At 42.7% G+C, this 20,605-nt stretch overlaps 1 protein-coding gene across 1 annotated transcript in view; it reads left to right on the forward strand.

Annotated features, from left to right (window-relative positions):
- Positions 1–20,605, forward strand: part of LOC122787868 (histone-lysine N-methyltransferase, H3 lysine-79 specific-like) — a 2,114,473-nt gene that overhangs the window by 1,136,922 nt on the left and 956,946 nt on the right. The window contains exon 15 of the mRNA XM_044054784.1: positions 13,943–14,056. Coding sequence (XP_043910719.1) covers positions 13,943–14,056 — 114 coding nt within the window. The remainder of the gene's footprint in view (positions 1–13,942; positions 14,057–20,605) is intronic.

The raw sequence follows: 20,605 nt of genomic DNA on the forward strand, positions 1-20,605 counted from the left end.
TTCTATGAGGGTCACGGAAAAAGGGGAAGGTATTTACCTCTCTGATTCACGGGAAAAGGAGCTTGTGTTTTTGTTTTTACCTCGTGCAAGATGTGTTCTCGCCCCCTTCCCTTAACTCCAGATATTGCCCCAAGATGTGTTACCAGATAGGTATTCTCTCTGCCCTGAGGCCCCTAATTATCTATTAAAGAGTGTCCTAGGCTGAGGGTGAACCATCCTCATAAATATAAAAGTACCTAGGCTCTGGTTGTAACCCACCCGGTTCCTCTAGTGGGGGAGGCAGGGCTTGGATAGTAAAGGCCAGCAAAGAGGACATCTTCTACCATAGATATGAGTTGAATTAACTGCTAGTTTCATAAAAGGAAATATCATCTTCTACCTTAGCAATGAGGGCTTTAATTATCAAGTTTACAGAAGATTTTTATGAAATTTTTCTTCTTGCTCAAGTTGAAATTACAGGTGGATTTTCTACAAGATGTGGTGAGATGTAAAGAATTACAAGGGTTGTTTGGTTTTCGGTGAACAGGTGGGTAGTGTTTATTTGACTGTTCTTTTATCTGACCATGTCTTTAGCGATTTTGTTCTTCTTTGTCTGGGACCGCAAAGGATCTTTGGATGTTATTATGTCTTGAAGAAAAGGACTTTGAGGCTAAGCCTTTTGTCTTTCCTGAAGTGTTGTTTGGTCTCCAAGTGAGTCAGAAATTGGCCTGGAATAAGTGACGTATCCTTCTTGCAGCAGGTTGCCAGAAAAGGTTCAGCCGCCTCAGAGTCCCTCGAGTTTGGCTGATCTGTGAACCTGATGGGTCTTCCACAAATTGGTAGGGGGTCCTCCTTTTTCGTGAACAGGCCTTAATGATTAGACTTTTGCAGGATCAGATCCTTACCAGCAGCACCAGTGGAGGGGCCATTGGCACCAAGGAAGGGCCAGGCCAGTAACCGGGGACAAATGGGTATTATTGGAGCACCACACCTGCAGATCCTTTTGCTTTCATACCTTTGCCCTTTTGGAGGCATGATGCACAGTTCCTCAGGGTTCTGATTTTAATTACCCAGGTATTATGTTTTATACATTCAAATAGGAGCTTTACAAAGGTTACCTTGCATCTCTTGCTCAGCATTTTATTCCTGCTCACTAGAAACAAATAAAGCAAGGGCTCAGGAGACCAAACATATAGGATTTCTCTCAACACATATTCATTTACCCCAAGTTCAAAAGAAAGGACGCTAGGTTTTTTTTTACCTCTGCTGGTTTGGATCAATGGATGGTGACTCTGAAGTCTCAAGGGAGACCAATTTTGGATTTATCTATCACCCAGTTGCAGGAAGTATTTCCCAAAGTGGGACTTTGGCGTTACACCAGCTCATTGAAGCTTGGCTTATCATACCAGGAGCAATTAACACGTATCTCTTCATGTTCAGGTAGCTTTCTTCACAGGCTAAGGGGAATCAGGGATGCAATATATTTTGTCCATGCAGGGATCTGAGCTCAGTTCTGGCTCTTTCTTCATTGGCTTACAGTATGTGATGGGTTAAGTCCACGAATGCCTAGGTCTGGCTCAACCAAATGTCCGCTTTAGGATTCCCTCTCAGGATGCTTTCTGGGTGTGAGGTGATTCTACTAGAAGAGCTCAAGACCTACCCGACAAACAAAGAATCTACAGTAGTCCATCTGTGTTCTCATCAAAAGGGAATTCTGTTGCAAGGACAGTCCTAAAAGCCCTTGGGTTCTTGAGTTCACACTATCTGCTTTTCTTCTGTTTTACTTGCATATGCATCCCCTGCAGCTGAGGAAGACTTTCCACAAATTGCTTCTACTGCCAAGATATGGACTTGCTTCTGGGGATAATTGTCACATTCAGGACAGTCTTTTGTCAAAGCTAGTAATGTATCTCAAACATTCTGGTCCTTCCCAATGCCAAAGAGCTCTCAGTCATATTTTTAACGACGAGGAAAAGAGATGGGGCTTGGGGAGCTCATGGGCTCAGGAATGTCAGGGATTTACGTGGCCTGCAGGACGGCCATTTTACAAATCAACTTGGAAGGAGATGTTAGCAGTCCAGGGACTCTAATTATAGCAATGGAGCTGAGTCCAGATTCCAGCGACAGTGTTGATCCACAACATTTACAACTGTCAAGGTCATACATCAACAAGCAAGTGGGGACATTCATACCTCTTCAACATTTACAGATGAGTTTGTGTTGACTTGAACAAGTTTTTTGTTTATCTTCTTTCAAGGTTTCTGCTTCAGGGGTGATGTCCTTAGCAGATGTCATGAGCAGATAAATTATGGTAGGTCACCAGTGGAAAATTTCTATCTCAATCTCAGGGCAAATTTTCTGTGCTGCCACACCTCTCTCCAGCCTAATCTTTCAGCAGACACAAAATATGGAAACCAGAAATGGGACAAAAGATTTCATGGCCACTCCGCTTGGAAGTGGATGCAGGGGACCAGATGGAGCAATCTTGGATTTCAAATTGATAGTCTTATGGTCCCAAACAGTCTCTGAAGCTATCCAAAACTGGACACTCTGCATCTGATTGCAGCTCCGGAGATCGTTCTTTGTTCAATTGATCGGATCCCACTAGAAGTCTGGTTGCCAGCCTCCATAAGCTTTGCCTTTCATTCCACACCTCCATGGCGCTGAGAGATTTCACATTTACCTAATGTCAAAGCCAGTCATTTTACTCAAACAGCCTGTATTCTAAGTTAAAGCCTAACAGTCTCTAGCTCACATTCCACAACCCTTGTTCCCTTGAGGCCAGAAGTTGCCAAGTACAAAATGTTATTCTGGAGGCTGACTGGAGACCATAATTTTTAGCACGGTATGACTTTGATGCTTTAAACCTAATTTAAGAGTGTTTTGGACCCTGGGCTTTCTAAACATAATCATGGTGTATTTGTCCTGTTCCTTTACTGAGGTTTCTGCTGCAGGTTTCTACAAGAACTAAGTGATTGTATGCTGCATTATTTTCATTTGTTGTTTACAATTCCTTAGAGGATTCTTCTATAAGACCCTTTATGTTGGAGCTCTTACCTCTCTGGGAAGCTTTCACTTTCCCTTGGTTAAACCTACTCCTTCCTTGGGGAGCCTGCATTTGTGTTTGAGAAAATCACTCTCATGGAAGGCTGCTGTTATTTTCACTTCAAGAGCTTGGCAATCTCTTTCAGCATCAACTGCATGGCGCTGAAATATTTTCTGATTTGGAACAAGGATTTACAGGCCCTTGTCCAACCCTTGTTTTTTCTGCCTTTTTTTAGTTTCTAGTGTGGCTTTTAACCAAGGGGATCATTTGCCTATACTTTTTTTATAGTGTGCCAAAAATTCCCACTATTCATTGAGGGCTTCTTTGGATATCCACCTCATTCCACTAAGAGCATTTTTGTTCAGGCAGTAAACCAGAGTATTTGTTTGCCATTTTTTTAATTCTCAGGGCAAACAAGGGTCAGGTTAAACTATTTCTAAGTGGACCAGTTTTGTATCTCAGGGCAAACCTGTTTGGTTAAACCCTGCAATTCAGTGGAAGATTTTTCAGCTTGTTTCATTTACTGACACTCTGGTAGGTTTTTGCAGGCTACTAACAGTTCGTTGGAGGCAGCTTACGGCTTTCAGTGCATTCTTTGTAAGCTCCAGCATACCTTCCATATTATGGGAAATTTAGGCTTCATTGCCACTGCAATTTGCTGCGGGCATTTTCTAAGCTTCCAGGTTACTATAAATTTTCTCCAGGTTTTACCTTGGTATTTAGATTCTACAGTTATGTAAGGACTGCAGGCCACTTTTTTTGAAATCTCCTTTTTGGTTTTGTACCTACCATAAATGTAGATGTTTTTGATTCAATGTACCACCAGTCCATTCTTACTCCTTACCTCTGCAGTAGCTAGAGGTGGTTGTACTAGATGGGTTGTAATCTTTGTATTCCCTCATAGTTGCAGGTGGTTATATGTTCTTGCTGTGGTTTTAGGGCCTTTCTTTTTGCTACATTCCTTGGACATCTGGGGCAAGAGTTTTGCATAATCCCCAGTACAACAGTCTTGCCACATTATTATGCCTTTCAGTATACAGTCCTTCTGCCATTAGTATGTCACAACCAGCAATGAGGTGTGCGACTGTTTCCAATTCTGTTTTACAAAATCTACATTTGTCTGTTTCTTCCACATGTTCAATGGACATTGTAAACCAATGTGTATGTAGCCCACTATCTTGGGCCGCCAATATTAACCTTTCATCTCTTGGTTTGAATTAGCCTCTCTTTAACCATTCCTGCGTTCATTCCGGGTTAACATAAGGTTCTTCCAGAAGTTTTATATGCAACTGTATGTATGTATGCATTTTCCACATGTCTTGCCTTCTCATCTGGTCCTTTCTTTTGTTTTTTGGCACATTCAGTTGCTGCCTGATTTTTATCTACTTCTGGTTTGATTTCCATTCTTGCTTGATACAGATATGCTTCTGCTAGATTAAGCAGAGAAGTCATGTTAGATTTATTCTCCTCATGTTTCCAAACTTTCACTATGGTTGGGTCTTGTGAGATCAGCAGATGTGTGGAGTCCCACGATTGCAGATCTGTACTTGTAATTGATTTCAAGAAGGCCCATCCCTCCTTCGGAACGGGGAATATATAATCTTGGTATACACTGATTTTTATAAATCATTTAGTGAGTATGAAGTAAAACCGCGGTGATACAGCGGTAGCATTGTTGCCTCACAGCAAGAGGTTCTCCTGTTCAATTCTCTGCTGGAGTGCCTTCTGTGTGGAGTCTACATGTCCTCCCTGCGGTCGAGTGGCCTCCGAAAGACATGCGTGAATGGGCGTGCCTTCGCTGAAGGTTTGGCGTTGGGCTAGCAACTCGGTACCATAAAAATCTACTGCCAGTCATTAGCATCCTAATTATCCTTTATCCTTCTCAGAGTTTTGTTTAATTAACATCATTAGAGCCTATATTATCCCCTGTTAGTCTAACTACCCTTTTTCTTCTTGTGGGTGTTTTTGGCCGTCGTTTTCTTCCTCAGGCCTTGCCTTCCCCTTTGAGCCTGTTTAAATTAGAGGGTCCCCCCCCCCCCTTTCTGGGATAGCCGTTTAAGTTTGAGCCTCTCCTATTGGGGGAGTCATCATTTAAGTTAGAGGCTCTCCCCCTTTTTTCTTCTTCACTTCCCTTAATAAAAAAAAAAAAAAAAAAAAAAATTTTTCCTTTCTTGTTGTTTGGGCTAGCCGTTACAGCCTTTTAGTAGTTTTAGTTGTTGTGTGCTGTTAGCTATTAGAGCTTTGTTTTCTAGTGCTGGGGTAATTATTTCTGTCAATTATCCACTTTGTCCAAAGAGTTGAAACCCTCTGGTTTCAAAAAATGCGACTCTTGTCGCCAGAAAATGCCCCTTATGGACGGGTGCATGAGTTGTGTTTATTGTTTAAGGGCTGTTCACCTGCAGGAATTATGCTGAATCTGTCATGCTTTCAGTTCCAGAGTCCTGCAAGAGAGAAAGAATAAGTTAATTTTGCGTGGCCTTCTGAAGAAACCTCAAGATTCTTCGTCTTAGGGTCCTCAGCCAGCTAAAGTGTCCGAAAAGCCTACTAAGCCATCGGTTCCGAGTTCGGAACAGACAAAATCCACTAAAAAACCTTCAGCTCTGTTGGTTCCCAGTGTTGGCTCTGACAAAGCTAAGTCTCCATCTGTGTTCCCGGAGCCAGTCCGGACCCATAAGAGAATAAGGTCTCCTCCTTTGGAACCAGTACGCTCTGCTCCACATTCTCCTTTCCTGCAATCTGGAACAGGCAGTCATCGGTCCTATTCACACTCCTCTCGGTCCTCCAGGTTTTCGGATCACGATGTGGAGAGAGTGGTAAATAGGCTCCTCAAGTCACAGGCACTTGCTAAATTACTATCGAGCCCAGCCCATAAGGAATTGGCTCCTTCGACCCATCCAGCTTCTCCATTGGTTCCTCCTCTGACTCTTGAGTTTGGAGCCGAAGTGCAAGTAGGTCATGCTGGTGGAACCATCATCTCCGGTTACTTCTCCTTTATCGGTTCCGACACCTGCTTCAATCTCCTCAATGTCTCAGTCCATCGAGGGGATCTGGGCGCCAAAGCTCTCTTGCCGGCTCCGAGGAGGGAAGTGGCATTGGACCCTTGTCCGACCCCAATCTCCCTATCGGAGCTTCAGCGCAGGTGAGCTCGGCTCCCACATCGGCCTCAGAGCCGTTGTTCTCGGTTCGTAGGAGATCTCCGGGCTCTTCAGAGCCAGAGGCTCCTTTGACTTGGGACCATGGCACCTTCGAGGTGATGAGTGTGCTGTCTCCTGAGACTGCTCCACCCTGTACTCCATCGGCTCCTTCTCCCTCGGTGCCTGTACCTGACTTTGACCCTCCTCCTGCCTCCAAGCGTAGGGAACCTGTGCCACAGGATTCCCCATTGGGCGACCCCACTGCTTCTGAAACCTCCCCCGAACATTCAGAGGAGGTTCCTTGGAAGAAAAGATGCAAGAGGAAGCATTTAGACTCCCCTGAGTTCATCACTTCAGACACAAACTTGGATGAATCGGAAGGGTCCCCACGGTCCCCCTCTGAGGATGTCTCCTTTTCAGACATCTTGGAAATCCTTAGATAGAGGGGTGGCTGGAAGTCCCTAGCCCTTTCTAAGAACGAGTCTGTCTACCTGGACGCATTTGGTTCCCGACCCTCCACATCTTTGATGTGTCTGCCTTTTGACCCACTTTTGTCTGTAGTGAGTCAAAAGGTGTGGAGCGCTCCAGAGACCATGGAACCAGTTCTGAGGAGACCAAACAAATTCATTACTGCTCCTGAGGATAAATCCTTCCTTTCCAAAGGGGTCCTTGTTGATGCCATGGTGGTGGCAGCAGTAGTCACTAAGAAGGAACTTGCGGAAACTTCTTCATCTGTCCATCACCGAACAAGGAGTCTCGTATGATGGACAAGTGTGGGAAGCGTATGTTCTCTTCAGTGACCTTTACTCTCCGGTCGCTGAATTACTTGTCACACTTTAGAAGGATCTCCTGAAGGAGCTAGGAGATGCCTTGCAAGATCCTACAGATGAGGGAATTGTGAACAGGGTGGCTTCCCAGCTTGCAGCTTTGACTTCAGTGGTTAACTCCTCCATGAGGCTCATTTCTTATGCAACAGATGGAGCAAGTAGGGCAGCAGGTACCAGAGTAGCTTTGCGGAGACACTCCTGGATGCGCCTTTGTCAGCTTGCGGAACCTTTCAAGTCTTCATTTACCAGTACCCCCATCGATGGCTCGTCCTTGTTTGGGCCTCAGATAAGAGAGACTCTCACCAGGTGTGAACAGGATGGCAAGACTCTCTCTGCAGTAGGAGCCCATTTTTCCACTCCATCTAGACCCTATCCTAAAGAAGAGTGGAAAGATGTGGTTCTGAAAATCCCAGGGAACTTTGCCTGACACACGTGGAGATTTTTCCCCCAAGGGCAGAGGGGGAAACAATGGAAGACGCCGCCCTCGTGGCAGAGGGGGTCCGCAACAGCAGGGCGACAGAGATGTGTTCTCTGCTAGGCTCTTCCAGCACTCCTGAAGGAAAGCCCGGCTGTCCACCTCTGGAAGCTGTCGGGGGCAGACTATCACTGTACCCAGCAGCCTGGCAAACTATCATGAGAGAAACTTGGGTACTGTCAATAATATTCAGGGGTTACAAATTTCCTTTTCCCAGTTACCCCCTGAAAAGAAAAACGTTCTATCCCAGATGTTCCACCTAGTCTTCGGGATCACGCAATCATAGAGGTACAAAGATTGCTAGAAAAGAGAGCCATCCAAGAAGTCCTTGCAGACCAAATCGAATCCGGAACTTAGTCATGGTTCTTTTTATTTCCAAAAAAGACAGGGGGACTGGAGACCCATTTTGGATCCCAGCAAGCTAAACAAATCTGTAAAAAAGATGACGTTCCGGATGGTAACACTGCAGTCCATTCTTCCCTTCTTGGATCAGGACAATTGGATGTGCTCCATAGATATCCAGGACGCATACTACCACATAAAAATGGACAGGCAATCCAGGAGATTCCTACATTTCCAGCTGGGAGCCAGTCATTATCAGTTCAGAGCCCTGCCCTTTGGTCTCACCACAGCCCCCGGGTGTTGACCAAGTGTATTGCAGTGGTCACAGTGTATGGCAGTGGTCACAGCTCACCTGAGGCATCTAGGATTCCAGATGTTTCCATATCTAGACGACTGGTTCCTCACTGCTACCACCGAGCATCAACTGATCAAACCATGGGACACGATCCAAACTTGTTCCCAGCTAGGCATCACCATAAACTAAGAAAAGTCTGCCTTGTTGCCTTGTCATTCTATTACCTTTATAGGGGCAGACTTGGATAAAAGACGCATGATAGCAAAGCTGCCTCAAGACAGGGTGTCAACCATTTGTCAGCAATTTTAGTTTCTCATAAAGAAGATGAGAGTTCAGGCAAGAGAAGTATTAGAAGTCTTGGGCTCAATGGCCGCAGCAATTAGACTAGTTCCTTTGGCATGCTTCCACATGCGGATTCTGCAGTGGCTTCATTTCGCTCAGTGGACTTTCCAGGATTTACCAGTGTCACACATGATCTTGATCAAGGAAACTTGCAAAAAGAACTTAGTATGGTGGCTTGTCTCCCCCCAGGTGACTCTGGGCAGACCCTTTCTAGACCCCCATCCAGTAGCCACAGTGATCACGGATGCCTCCCAGATAGGGTCGGGGGGTATTATCTGGGACAGACTGTCCAGGGAAGGTGGCAACCTTATGAGTACCATTTGCACATCAGTATTCTAGAGATGAGAGCGGTGCTTCTGGCATTGCAAGCACTTCACGACTCTCTACCTACCGGGACCATTGCAATTCAAACAGGCAATATATCAGTGGTACGGTACATCAGCAAGCAGCGTGGGACCAGATCTTACCCCTTGTATCAGGAGGCGCTTTGAGTATGGCAATGGGCGATGTCTTCCCAACGTTTTCTGATTGCGACACACATTCCTAGAAAATCCAACGTGATAGTAGACAGGCTTCGCAGGGCTATCCTCAAGCCTCAGGAGTGGTTCCCTGAAGCAAGAAGTTGCAGACTTGATTTTTCACAAATAGGGCCAGCCATGCTGCGATCTTTTTGCTTCTCCCCTCAACAACAAATGCAGCAGCTACTTCGCCCTAGTCCCCCCTCCGGGACAGTCACCCAGTGATTGTTCACAATTGGCCTCCAGGACTACTCTGTGCTTTTCCACCTTTCCCTCTAATTGCGAAGGTACTTCAGAAAGCAAAGTCGCTGGGTTGCAAACTCATCCTCCTTGCTCCTTACTGGCCTTGTCAGATATGGTTCCCGTTTCTTTGCCATAATCTTCAACTGGAGCCTTGGATACTGGACCCAGTTCCGGTCCTCCTGACGCATCAGTCGGGCGAGCTTCATCCTTCCCTCCAAACTCTCAAGCTGACTGCTTGGTTCCTCCACTTCCAGTCGTAGCCAGGCTCCCAAACATTTTCCCGGCTGTACAACACATCCTAGTGTCCTCTCACAAGCCCACTACCATGAAGATTTACACTAGTAAGTGGAAGAGGTTCTCTTATTGGGCGAAGAGTAATGATATTGATCCCTTCACTGCTCCTGTTCACAAGATTCTTGATTTTCTGGCCGAAACCTTTATAAGAGGGGCAGCTGTAGCTACTATTAGGGTCCATCTAGCTGTCATTTCCAATTTTCATGTAGGAGACTTGGGTTCTAACATCATGTCCCATAAGTTGTGCAGAGCATTCTTGCGAGGTACAACCCTTTTACCCTAGTAAAAGAATCCCCCCCCCGGGACCTAAACTTGGTTTTAGCTTCTTTGGTTCTTCCACCTTTTGAACCAGCAGCATCTTGTCCCATGAAATTTCTATCTTGGAAAACCCCTTTCTTGGTTGCTATCACCTCAGCTAGACGGGTTTCTGAATTACATGCTTTGTCGTTTCGCCCACCATGTCTCATTTTTCACAAAGATGGTCTCTCTTAGGACCAATCCTTCCTTCTTGCCAAAAGTATGTTCAGAGTATAATTTAAATCAGTCCATTGAGCTTCCTGTGTTCTTCCCCAATTATGGCATTAAGGCAGAGTATAGACTCCACAAATTGGATGTTCATAGACAATTCCGTTTTTATTTACACAGGACCAAAGACCTTAGAAGATCAGACCAGTTGTTTGTATCCTTTGCTGACAACAAACAAGGTTCTCCAGTTTCAAAAGTGAACTTATCAGACACAATCAGTTATTCATATGATTTGCATAAAAAGACTTCGCCAGGGAGGGCCAGAGGACATTCAACCAGGGCCTTAGCCACCTCTGTTGCTTTCCACGCTAAATTGCCTTTAGATACAATCTGTGCAGCAGCAACATGGGCAAATCCCTCATACCTTTATCACTCATTACAAAGTGGATGTGATCTCCCTGAATAGGGCATCCTTTGGTTCCACGGTCCTGAAGAGTTTGTTCCAGTAAGCCACCCAAGAACCAGGTGCTGGGGATGCGGTCCCAACCAGCAAGAACGAAGGCGAGATGGGACAACATACATAAAGAACTTATGTACCTACCATAACATTCCATGTTTGTTGTCCTTCATCTTCCCTTCCTTCTTGCATCCCCCCCCTCCTTCCCCCCTTCTTGGAGGTTCGAGAGGAGTTTCTTTGTTGGTTACACTGGCTGAGTTTCTTGCTGACATTCCAGGTTAGTTAACCACTCATTGTTTTTCCTCTTTCCTTCCTACCTTAAACGTATAAGAACTTAGTAAAATTTGTTTTTTTACTATGTATGTCTAGTGTGGGCTATTACAAATGAGATCTGGGTAGCTACCACTAGGCATGTTGGGATAGGCGTTAGCCATGGGTCAGTAAAAGCTCTCGAGCTGTAGCAAATTGGCTGAGTCGGAGGCAAGGATCGGCTCCAAACCCAACCAGCAAGAATAAAAGCGAGATGAAAGACAACAAACATGGAACGTTATGGTAGGTACATAACTTCTTTTTTCTCTACAGCTTCCCTCCATTCCTGTGATTCTGAGGGTCCTGCTCAAGATAGAGCAGGACTTCCCCCAAATCTTGTTGCTTACTCCCTTCGGCTCGTACAGCATTGGTTCCCCTTCTGTAACTAACCAGGGGTAATCACCACAAGTCACCTCACAGGGTTGATCTACTCACACAAGACCAATGGGTCTCTTCCTCATTTATCCACTGTTTAACTGATATTGTGGGTGATAGGGTTTTTATCCCTTTTAGGCACCTTTTCTCTGAGGACGTACTTCAGGTTCTGCAGGAGACCAGGAAACCCACTACCAGGAAATTCTGTGTGTCCAAATGGAAGATTTTTTTTGTTTGGTGCCTTGCTTATAATCAGGATCCACTTTCAGTGGAGATCCTTCTGGTTCTCTCTTATTTGTGTGAATTGCTGCATGCTGGGTTTAGCATATTCTTCTGTTAAAGCTCACCTTTCCACTTTTTCTGCTTGTCTGCCAGTAACTCCTCCTCTGGCCTCAAGGTTTGCGATCAAAAAGTTGCTTAAAGACATCCGTCATATTAGGGCTTCCAGGAAAGCCTATTCCACCTTCTTGGGACCTTAATTTTGTATTTGAAAAATTGACTTGGGTTCCTTTTGAGCCTGCAGCCTCTGCTTCCTTACAACATTGTACATGGAAGATTATTCTTCTTTTGGCCCTTACTTCAGCTAAGAGGTTGTCTGAACTCCAGGTTCTTATGGCTTTGCCTCCTTTTTGTTTTTTCATAGGGGCAGGGTGTCCCTTCATACTAATCTTCCTGTTGTGGCCAAGGTGGTTAACAAAATGTCATCTAATCAGTCTATTAATTTGCCCTTCTTTTTTCCTTCTCTGCAGTCTGCTGGTGAATAGGTTCTTCACACTCTGGATTTGCATAGATAGCTCAGATGTTGTTTAGGTAAGACTAAGACCATTCAGAAGTCTGAGCAGTTTTTTTTTTATTTTATTTCATCCCAGGTCTCTGTGTTTGGCTGTTTCTAAACAAACCATATCCTCATGGATCTCCAAGACCATTTTTTTGTTAATCCTTTCATGGAAAAAGCCCTTCTGCCTCTGTAAAGGCTAATTTTCTGAGATCTGTTGCTTCCTGTGTTTTTTTTTTTCTTCAAAGGATTGGACACCGATTTCATCCTTAAGACTGCTACTTGGACTTATGTCTGTACCTTCACTGAGCATTACAAATTGGATATGGTTTCCAGAGCAAGAGCTGGCTTTGCCAGAACTGTCCTGCACGAGTTTCTTGAGGGCTCTTCTGAGCCTTCCTTCTCCTGAGTTTCCTCTTGAACTGTACACTCCCATTGGTAAAGAGTACTGCAGTAATGATATGGAAGGATCATAGTACAGTTGTGTAAAATCTTTATATAACAGTAGATGTCCTTTTCACTGTTGCAGTATTCACTGCCTCCCTTCTCCCCATCTGCTGTGTTATTTTTAATCTTTCTCCTTTTGGATGCACATCTTCCTCCTAAATCCTTGGACTGTTGTTCCTCCTTGGGTATATCAGTTCTGAGGTATGTACATCCATACATTGCCTTTATGCCTTGAGCGGGGAGCATGTGTGTGATGTACGACTTATGTAAAATCATAAGGCTTTGGTATGTCCAACGTCATTAAAATCATAAGGCTTTGATATACTGGCTGGATGTTGGGCTAAGCTTGGCAGGGAATCCCATTGGTTCTGACGTTCTTCCGTTTGTAACAAGGCAGAAAAGTGCTTAACATTTTGTACCGTTTGTTATTAAATGCTTTAACTAAGCTCATTGTTTTACTACTGCTTCCTCAATTCCAATTTGGCACAGCTTATCCTGGGGGTATGCCTCGATTGTGTTTTGGTTCTTGTTGTTGTCACCAAGGTTTGTCTCCCATTTGTATGGTACACCTGTACTTTCCACTTACAGTCTAAGAAGTAATGATGGCATTGAACTGCAAAGGCCCTCCCCTGTGTTAGGTAGAACAGAGATGGCCTTTTGTAAAATTGATTTAGCAAGTTGGAGTAGCATTCACCCATAAAATTAATTCAGGTGATAATCTAAGTTTATAAAGACATTATATATATATATATATATATATATATATATATATATATATATATATATATATATATATATATATATATATATATATATATATATATATATATATATATATATATGTGTGTGCACACACACACAAAACTGATGGAGGACTTTGTATGTAGCTGCATCTGTAACCCAAGTTAATTATGGCTAAACTATAGGTACTAAATGAAGAATTTCTGCTACATGATTAAGTACCTTTACTGGTCATGTCTTCTAAGCATCTCTTTAGGTTCTATGTAGTAATAGTAATAATGTGTATTACCAAAAAATAAACCAAATGCTCAAAAATGTCATATGCAGAGTATTGTAAATGATGATTTTTTTTTACTTGAGGTATATAACTAAAAATGTGTGTGCACCTCTATATATTGAATGTTTTAATAAGAGTTCAGTTATTGTCCTGTATGTATTGCTTTGTAGTATGTCTCTAGTTATGACTGAAAATGATCTTCTGACTATCCCACCTACCTAGTTAATGGTAAATGAATCAGTGAATAAACAGCTAAATAGATCAACTGATCCATTAAGTTTGTATCTATTATGTTGTTGTTGTTTATTCAAATGCTTTGTGGTTGCTTGCCAGTTATATGCACCTTTACAGTGTGCTAAGAAAAACGTATTGACCTTTAAGATATACAGTCATGTGATGTATTTGGAATTTGGAATTCAGGCAGATTAGGTTTAGTTTTTGTGTCAAATGCCTTCCGGTACTTTTTTTTGCTTAGTTGCAGTCCATCTTTTTGAAGGGCAGTTCTGTTAAATTTTTTTTAACTAAAAAGAGGCTTTTGCTTCAAGGTGAATTTTAGTTTAAAACTTCCTTTCTAAGTAACATTTAACATTTTTTTTCTCAGATGCATACAAATCGCCTAATAGTCCATATTGTCAGCTACCTCCAAAAGTGCAACGCTATTCTTCTAACCAGCTGTTAACATCTCCCACCCCTCCTGCACTGCAGAAGTTGTTGGGTAAGATGGTTGTATTAGTGGGTGCATTTAAAAGTAGTGTTCTTAATGCTTCTTTTATTGTTGAGTAGCAGTTAACTGTTTGTCTACGGAAGTAGGCACTGGTTTCAAGTGATTTGATTTGCAGAACCATGATTGGCCCTACTGTTTTCTGTTTGAGTTCTTTACATTTCTTAGATATAGTTCATCCAGTCATTTGCATTTATGTTTTTAAGTACTTAAATTAACTGCAACAAGAAAAATCTATGGTATCTCTCAAAGTCTCAGAAAACCCAGTATGCAACCTATACTAGGTCAAAAATAAACCAAGCAGGAACTTCACAGTGTGGCGGGTGTGAAGTTCACACCTTGAAATATGTTATGCAGCTAGTTCACTAATAAATCAAACTTTAAAATACGTACTACAAAATATGGGGTTTGTCTTCTTTGAATTTCTGTGTTTTAACTGTTAGCCTGGGGATTATCCCTTGTCTTATATTACTGGTATAGTCTGATTTCTGTGTATTTATTTGTGCTCAGTATCAGAGCTGTTTGGCTGGCTTTGACCAATCTGCAGTCATCTGGACGTACAAGCTGATTTAAGTAAACCTTTTTTTGCAATTGCATTATGTCTGTCTATATGCAGATGATCTGAAATTGGGTGAACTGATTACATGTGTTACAGATAAGGCATGTCTGCAAAATAACTTGACTGAATTGACCATTTGGGCACAAGAGAATAATATGCTGATAAATACTTCAAAAACTAAGCATATGAGATTTGGGAAACATTAATTGAAGGGTGAATATTTAGTACAGCACATAGTGATTGAAACTGTAGATTCATTTAAGGACCTGGGTATATAGGTAGATCCAACTATGAGTTTTTCTAATCATATCACCCAGTTAGTTAATGATAGTTATAGAACTATAGGTTGCATAAAAATATTTATAAAGTCTAGGAAATCAGAAATAGTGAAGTCATTGTTTGTTAGTTACATTGGACCCAAACTTGAGTATGGAATAACAGTATGGAAACCTTATAAGAAAGCAAGCATGAGTAAACTGGATAAAGTACAGCGGAAATATACCAAGGGCATCCATGGGTGTGAAAATTTAAGTTATTATGGCAAACTAAAATATCTGAATTTGTACAGTGTCTCTTATACATATCTAAAAGGAGGTCTTATCCAGGTATATAGGGCATTTAGAGACAACTACTTCTGGGAATGTTTAGGGTCATCAAAAAGTAGTAGAAAATCATCAGACAACCTGTGTAGAATATTCTGTAGGAATGAAGTGTAGTAATTGGTTCTCTGAGAGAGCAGAAGGGGCATGGAACAGACTACCATATTACATTAAAGCAAGTACTAGTTTAAATATTTTTAAGAACAGCCTGGACACTTATTATGAGAACACGTGTTTTTTTGTATATTGGCAGGCTAGAAGGCATTAATGCCCGTGCTTGAAATATTTGTATGTATGTGATCCCTGATCTGCATCAGAGATTCTACTGCAGAGTGTGCACCATGTACACATGCCGTTGCAAGAGATAAGCAAGCTAGTGCTTGTTATTCCTTTCAACCCCCCCCCCAGCAGTTCTAACAGGACACTGGAGCCACTAGTCGAACTCTGTTTTTTGGGTCATAGTCATGGATTTATTCCTGTATGCAGAGGAGCTGGCTTCTCAGCTGTATTTTTCAGTTGGATTTTTCACTGCTTATATATTCTAGATTTAGAGTCTTTTTATTTTGTAGAAAGTCATTTGATCTTTCCTCAATCAGAAATTCCATTGCAGCTATTTAAACTTGATATCCTTCAGGTTTTCTTCCATTTCTCTTCCAAGGATGGTCAGGTAGTGAAGCAGGAATTTGATAGTTCATTTATATATGCCATTCACAACTTGCAGCAACATTTGTATAACAAAACTTTTAAAAGTTAATCAGGTAGATCATTTGTGGTGTAGCCACTGCAGTTTACACTGTTTGCTTTTTCCATATTTTTTTTTTGTTTTGCGGGGGGGGGGGGCACTTTATTTGCAGTTACCTATCCATTCATCCAGGTTGTGTTTGTAGAGGGTGAGGCAACTGGCAACTACATAGTTTAATTTGAAGGGAGTGTGTTTGTCAGAGGAGAGGAATTCTTTGAGTGAGGTGTCTGCCTGCCAGCAGGTTTAGTTTTATGTTGTGGTGAGTATTAAGTCTTAAGTGCAGGTGCTCATGGTGTTGCTTGTTTTGTAAATATGAAGGAGGTTGCTCAGGACAGGGTCGTTTAAGGCCTTGTAGGCCAGGCAGATGTCATATATAGGCAGACAGTATGAGGTACAGAATGAGAGAGCTTTAAGGCATTCTGCATAGATGATGGAAATCAGGGCCTTGATTTTCTTTGTGAGGAAATGTTGGGGTGTTTCAAGTTGCACTGTGTATCTGCACAAGTGCATGCTAAAGAGAGCATTGTTACAGTGAGGAGCTAGTAAAGGAGGAACAAGGAGATGTCACTTGACCTGGAAGAAATACCTTTAGTAGTCAGCTTAGCAATATTAATCTGCTTGGCTAAGTGGAAGGAATTCATGACAGCCATGGCAGCATGGTGCTCAAAGGAGAGTGCATTGTCAGCAAGTCTGCCCAGGTCTGTGACAACTGTCTTCTTTGAGGGGGGGGTCATTAATGTGGTAGGAGCAATTGTGTTCCTATTTGTCAAAGGATCTGATACTACAGTTTTTAGCCTTTAGCTTGAGACTGTAGTTGTTGCATTTGTTTGTGCAGGTTAGACCTTGTAGAATTTGGGAGTGCCCTGGGGAGTTGACGTTGGCACCAAGTTTGCAGTCTTCATTAAAAGTAGCCAAAGGCTTTTGATGGCAGCTTTGACATCGGAGAATTGGATTTCATGTAGGAGTGCTCCCAGTACTTGGATGCTACTGGTAATGAGCCTTTTTGAGGAGAGTGCTTTTCATTATTATTTTCTCCGCAAGCTAAAGATTCTTATTCTAAGGAAAGTGTTACTTCAGATTTTTCTCCAGAGGGGATATCTTTTTTTTCTGCGACGTTAGCTAAAAAAAGATGCATCAATGTAAACAGAATAAAATCCTCCTTTCCCAGCAAAAATGTTACGATTTGATGCAGTTGGATATTCCACAGCATGCACCTGTCCCTCTTGTTTTATCAGCTTTTTGGGATGTTTTCTTAACAGTTTGCAGTAAGCCTGAAAGTTAGCCTCCTGCTCCTAAAAAATGTGATAGCTATACAAAGTACTTCAACCCATAAATATATGTTTTCTAATCTTAAAGCAGATCCTGTAATTATTTACTTAACTAAAACTGCTGCTGCTGCCAAACAGGTTAATTCTAATCCTATTCCCTCTGACAAACGTGAAAGCTCTTCATAGATTTGGGGAAAAAAGTTTATTCTACTGTAACTATCAGAAGTTTGACCTGCCAGGCTGGCATGTTAAAATGTTTATTACTTGCGTATGATTACATGAAAAAAGTTAACTGTTAACCTTACCTTTTCTGAGGTGAAGAATTCATTGAATGTCTTAATTGTATCTACTTCTCATGTAACCAAACACTATTTTAAGTACTGTTTTGATTAAGCTGTTGCCAACTCCCTAACTACTGCAGTGGTATAAGATTTGAGAAAATGTACTTGGTTACGTTCTCAAAATATATGAGAAGATGTTAAAACTAGTGTTTCGGCCACCAAACCAGGACCGAAACACTAAAGGTGGAGGACTGTCAATATTCACCAAGGATATTCACACCACTAGGCTAGTTGGCCAACACAATGTGTCTGAAATTCTCCAAGTGCAACTAACACTAGGTAAGACTGCAATCCAAATTGTAGCTTGCTACAGATCCCCCACCATACCCCAAGATTCTCACTACACCTTTCTAAACATACTGGAAAATATTAAGATAGAACCAAACACCCTAATACTGGGTGATTTTAACTACCCTGCCATTAACTGGGAAAACTACTCATGTCCCAACACCTTTGCAACGGTTCTTGGAATTCATAAATTCCAACGCCCTGGATCAACTAATCCATAGTCCCACCAGGGGCTCCAATATCCTAGACCTGGTCATTACCAACATGAGAAATCAATGCTCCATACCGATGGTCACCCCCTCGTTAGTCAGGTCTGACCATAAGCTAATCACCCTTAACATCCACATCCCACCCCCACCCCCCAGTAAAGAAACCACCATAAAAAACTTCTCCAAAGCCAACTTCATGCTACTCAAGTCAGAAGTGACAAACTTCATGACACCCATGCAGATGGGAACTGAAAGTTCAACTGCTGAATCCTACACTAAGGCACTGTACGAGCACATCCACTCATGCATGAATCGTGCCATCCCAAATAGAACCAAAATGCTCTCATCCAAAAAAGGAAGCCAATCTGGTGGTCCCCTGCCATAAACAAACTTTACAACAAAAGGAAGAAACTGTTGCAGAAAAGAGGAAAATCCCAGGATGCAAAAACTCCCTTACTAGCCTCAGTAAGAAACTGAGATGCCTCATAAAATCCTCCAAAGCTAGATACGAAAATAAAATTGCCAAAGATTCCAAAGACAACCACAAAGCATTCTATAACTATGTCAAGAATCTAAATGGCAATGCTCAGATCTGCTCTGAGCTAAAACAGAATGGCATTAAATATACTGATCCGAAAGATATTGCCAATATCCTGGCAGAATGATTCAGTGCCAACTTCACCCCCTCTCACACTGGCCCATCTCAATACCGGAAGATTGCCAAATTCCAGTAATAACGGCCACACAGTTACAAAACGCACTCTCTAAAGCCAAGAATACAGCATCCATGGGACCAGATGGCATCCCGGGCTGTGTACTACATGAACTACAATATGAACTGGCACCTCACCTAAGTGTCATGTTTAATCATAGCCTCACATCAGGTTTGTGCCCACTGAGTGGCGCAAAGCTACAGTTATCCCACTCCAAAAGGGGGGATCCACCTTGGATCCCGGAAACTACCGTCCCATCAGTCTGACAAGCCTTATCTGCAAGGCCATGGAGCGTATTATCATGGAACTTATAAACAAAGACATTGGCAACCTTCAAACACTGGACCCCATCCAGTTTGGGTTTGTGAAGGGCCGATCTTGTCTCCTGAACCTGATTGACTTCTTTGAATCAGTCTCCAGAGCCATGGACAAGGGTAAGGTGGTCCACACAGCCTATCTAGACCTTGCCAAGGCCTTTGACACCATCCCCACTCTGGAATCATAGATAAACTTACTAAGTTGGGCATTAATCCCTATGTCACCCAATGGGTTGCTAAATGGCTTACTGATAGAACCCACACTGTAAAAGTAGCCGACTCCAAATCCAGCTCCAGACAAGTGACAAGTGGAGTACCTCAGGGTTCAGTCCTGGGGCGCTCTTGTTTGGCATCTACTTCTCTGAAGTACAGGTCAACACTAAGGGACTCTGGCTGACAAAGTTTGCAGATGACTGCAAACTGGGAGCCATTATTGAATCCCCAAATGATGTGGATACTCTACAAAAGGGCCTTACAGAAACAGATGCTTGGTGCCAGAGCCATGGGCTCAAGCTCAATGCCAAGAAATGTATTGATATCCCCTTTGGGAAAAAACATGTATCCATGAATTACCATATAGGTGGCAGTACACTAAACACAGAAAGTGTGATAAGAGACTTAGGGACACAGGTGGACAGTGGTCTCACCTTCGATAACCACATCGCCACAACAGTCAGGAAATCCTTCTATGTGGCACACCTCATCATGAAGGGCTTTTCATCCAGAAAAAGGAGGTCATTGTCCCACTGTACTCATCCCTCATTAGACCCATTATAGAATACAACGCCCCATTTGGTATGTACCTCTCAAGACATCTGCAACAACTGGAAAGGCCTCAGAAATACCTCACTAAAAGAATCACAGGCCTAAAGCAGATGCCCCACGCTGACCGCCTTAAAAACTCCAGCTATACTCTGTCAGCATATCGCCTACTCAGAGGCGATCTCTGCTTAACATACAAGGCCATGTCAAACCCAGAGCTGTTGGACATGCTACACTTAAAGAAATCCCAATCCCTCAGAGCTACATGCTCCAGGGATCTAAACCTTGTCATCACAATAAACAAAACATGCTGGAGGGATAGATTCCTGACCCAGAGACTCCCCAGACTCTGGAATAGATTGCCCATACATGTCAAGCAGAGTGCCTCTTTGGACCTCTTCAAGAGGAACCTTGACAATTGGATGGGAGAAAGGAAATTCACCCCAGGGATCACGTCAGTCGCCCTGCTAGACAGGGGTCCAGGAAAGTAAATAATGTGGGAAGAAATAGCCAGGGAATTGTTATGGCTAGGCTTGTATAGGCCCTAGGGCTGATAGCCTAGTACCAACCTATGAAAGGGGTTGATTCAAGGGGTAACCCAAACTTTGCAACCCTCTTTTTCTAATTTAATAAAAGACCTTCATGTTACTCAGATCCCTTCTTCAAAAAAAAAAAAAAAAAAGTTTAAGCAGTAAGTTGCTAACAAACAGGATTTTAAAAGTAATGGCAAGGAGTCTCTAAAAAG

The sequence above is a fragment of the Protopterus annectens genome, chromosome 13.part0, assembly GCF_019279795.1.
Source record: "Protopterus annectens isolate FY-2018-M chromosome 13.part0, PAN1.0, whole genome shotgun sequence".
NCBI classification, from domain to species: Eukaryota; Metazoa; Chordata; order Ceratodontiformes; family Protopteridae; genus Protopterus; species Protopterus annectens.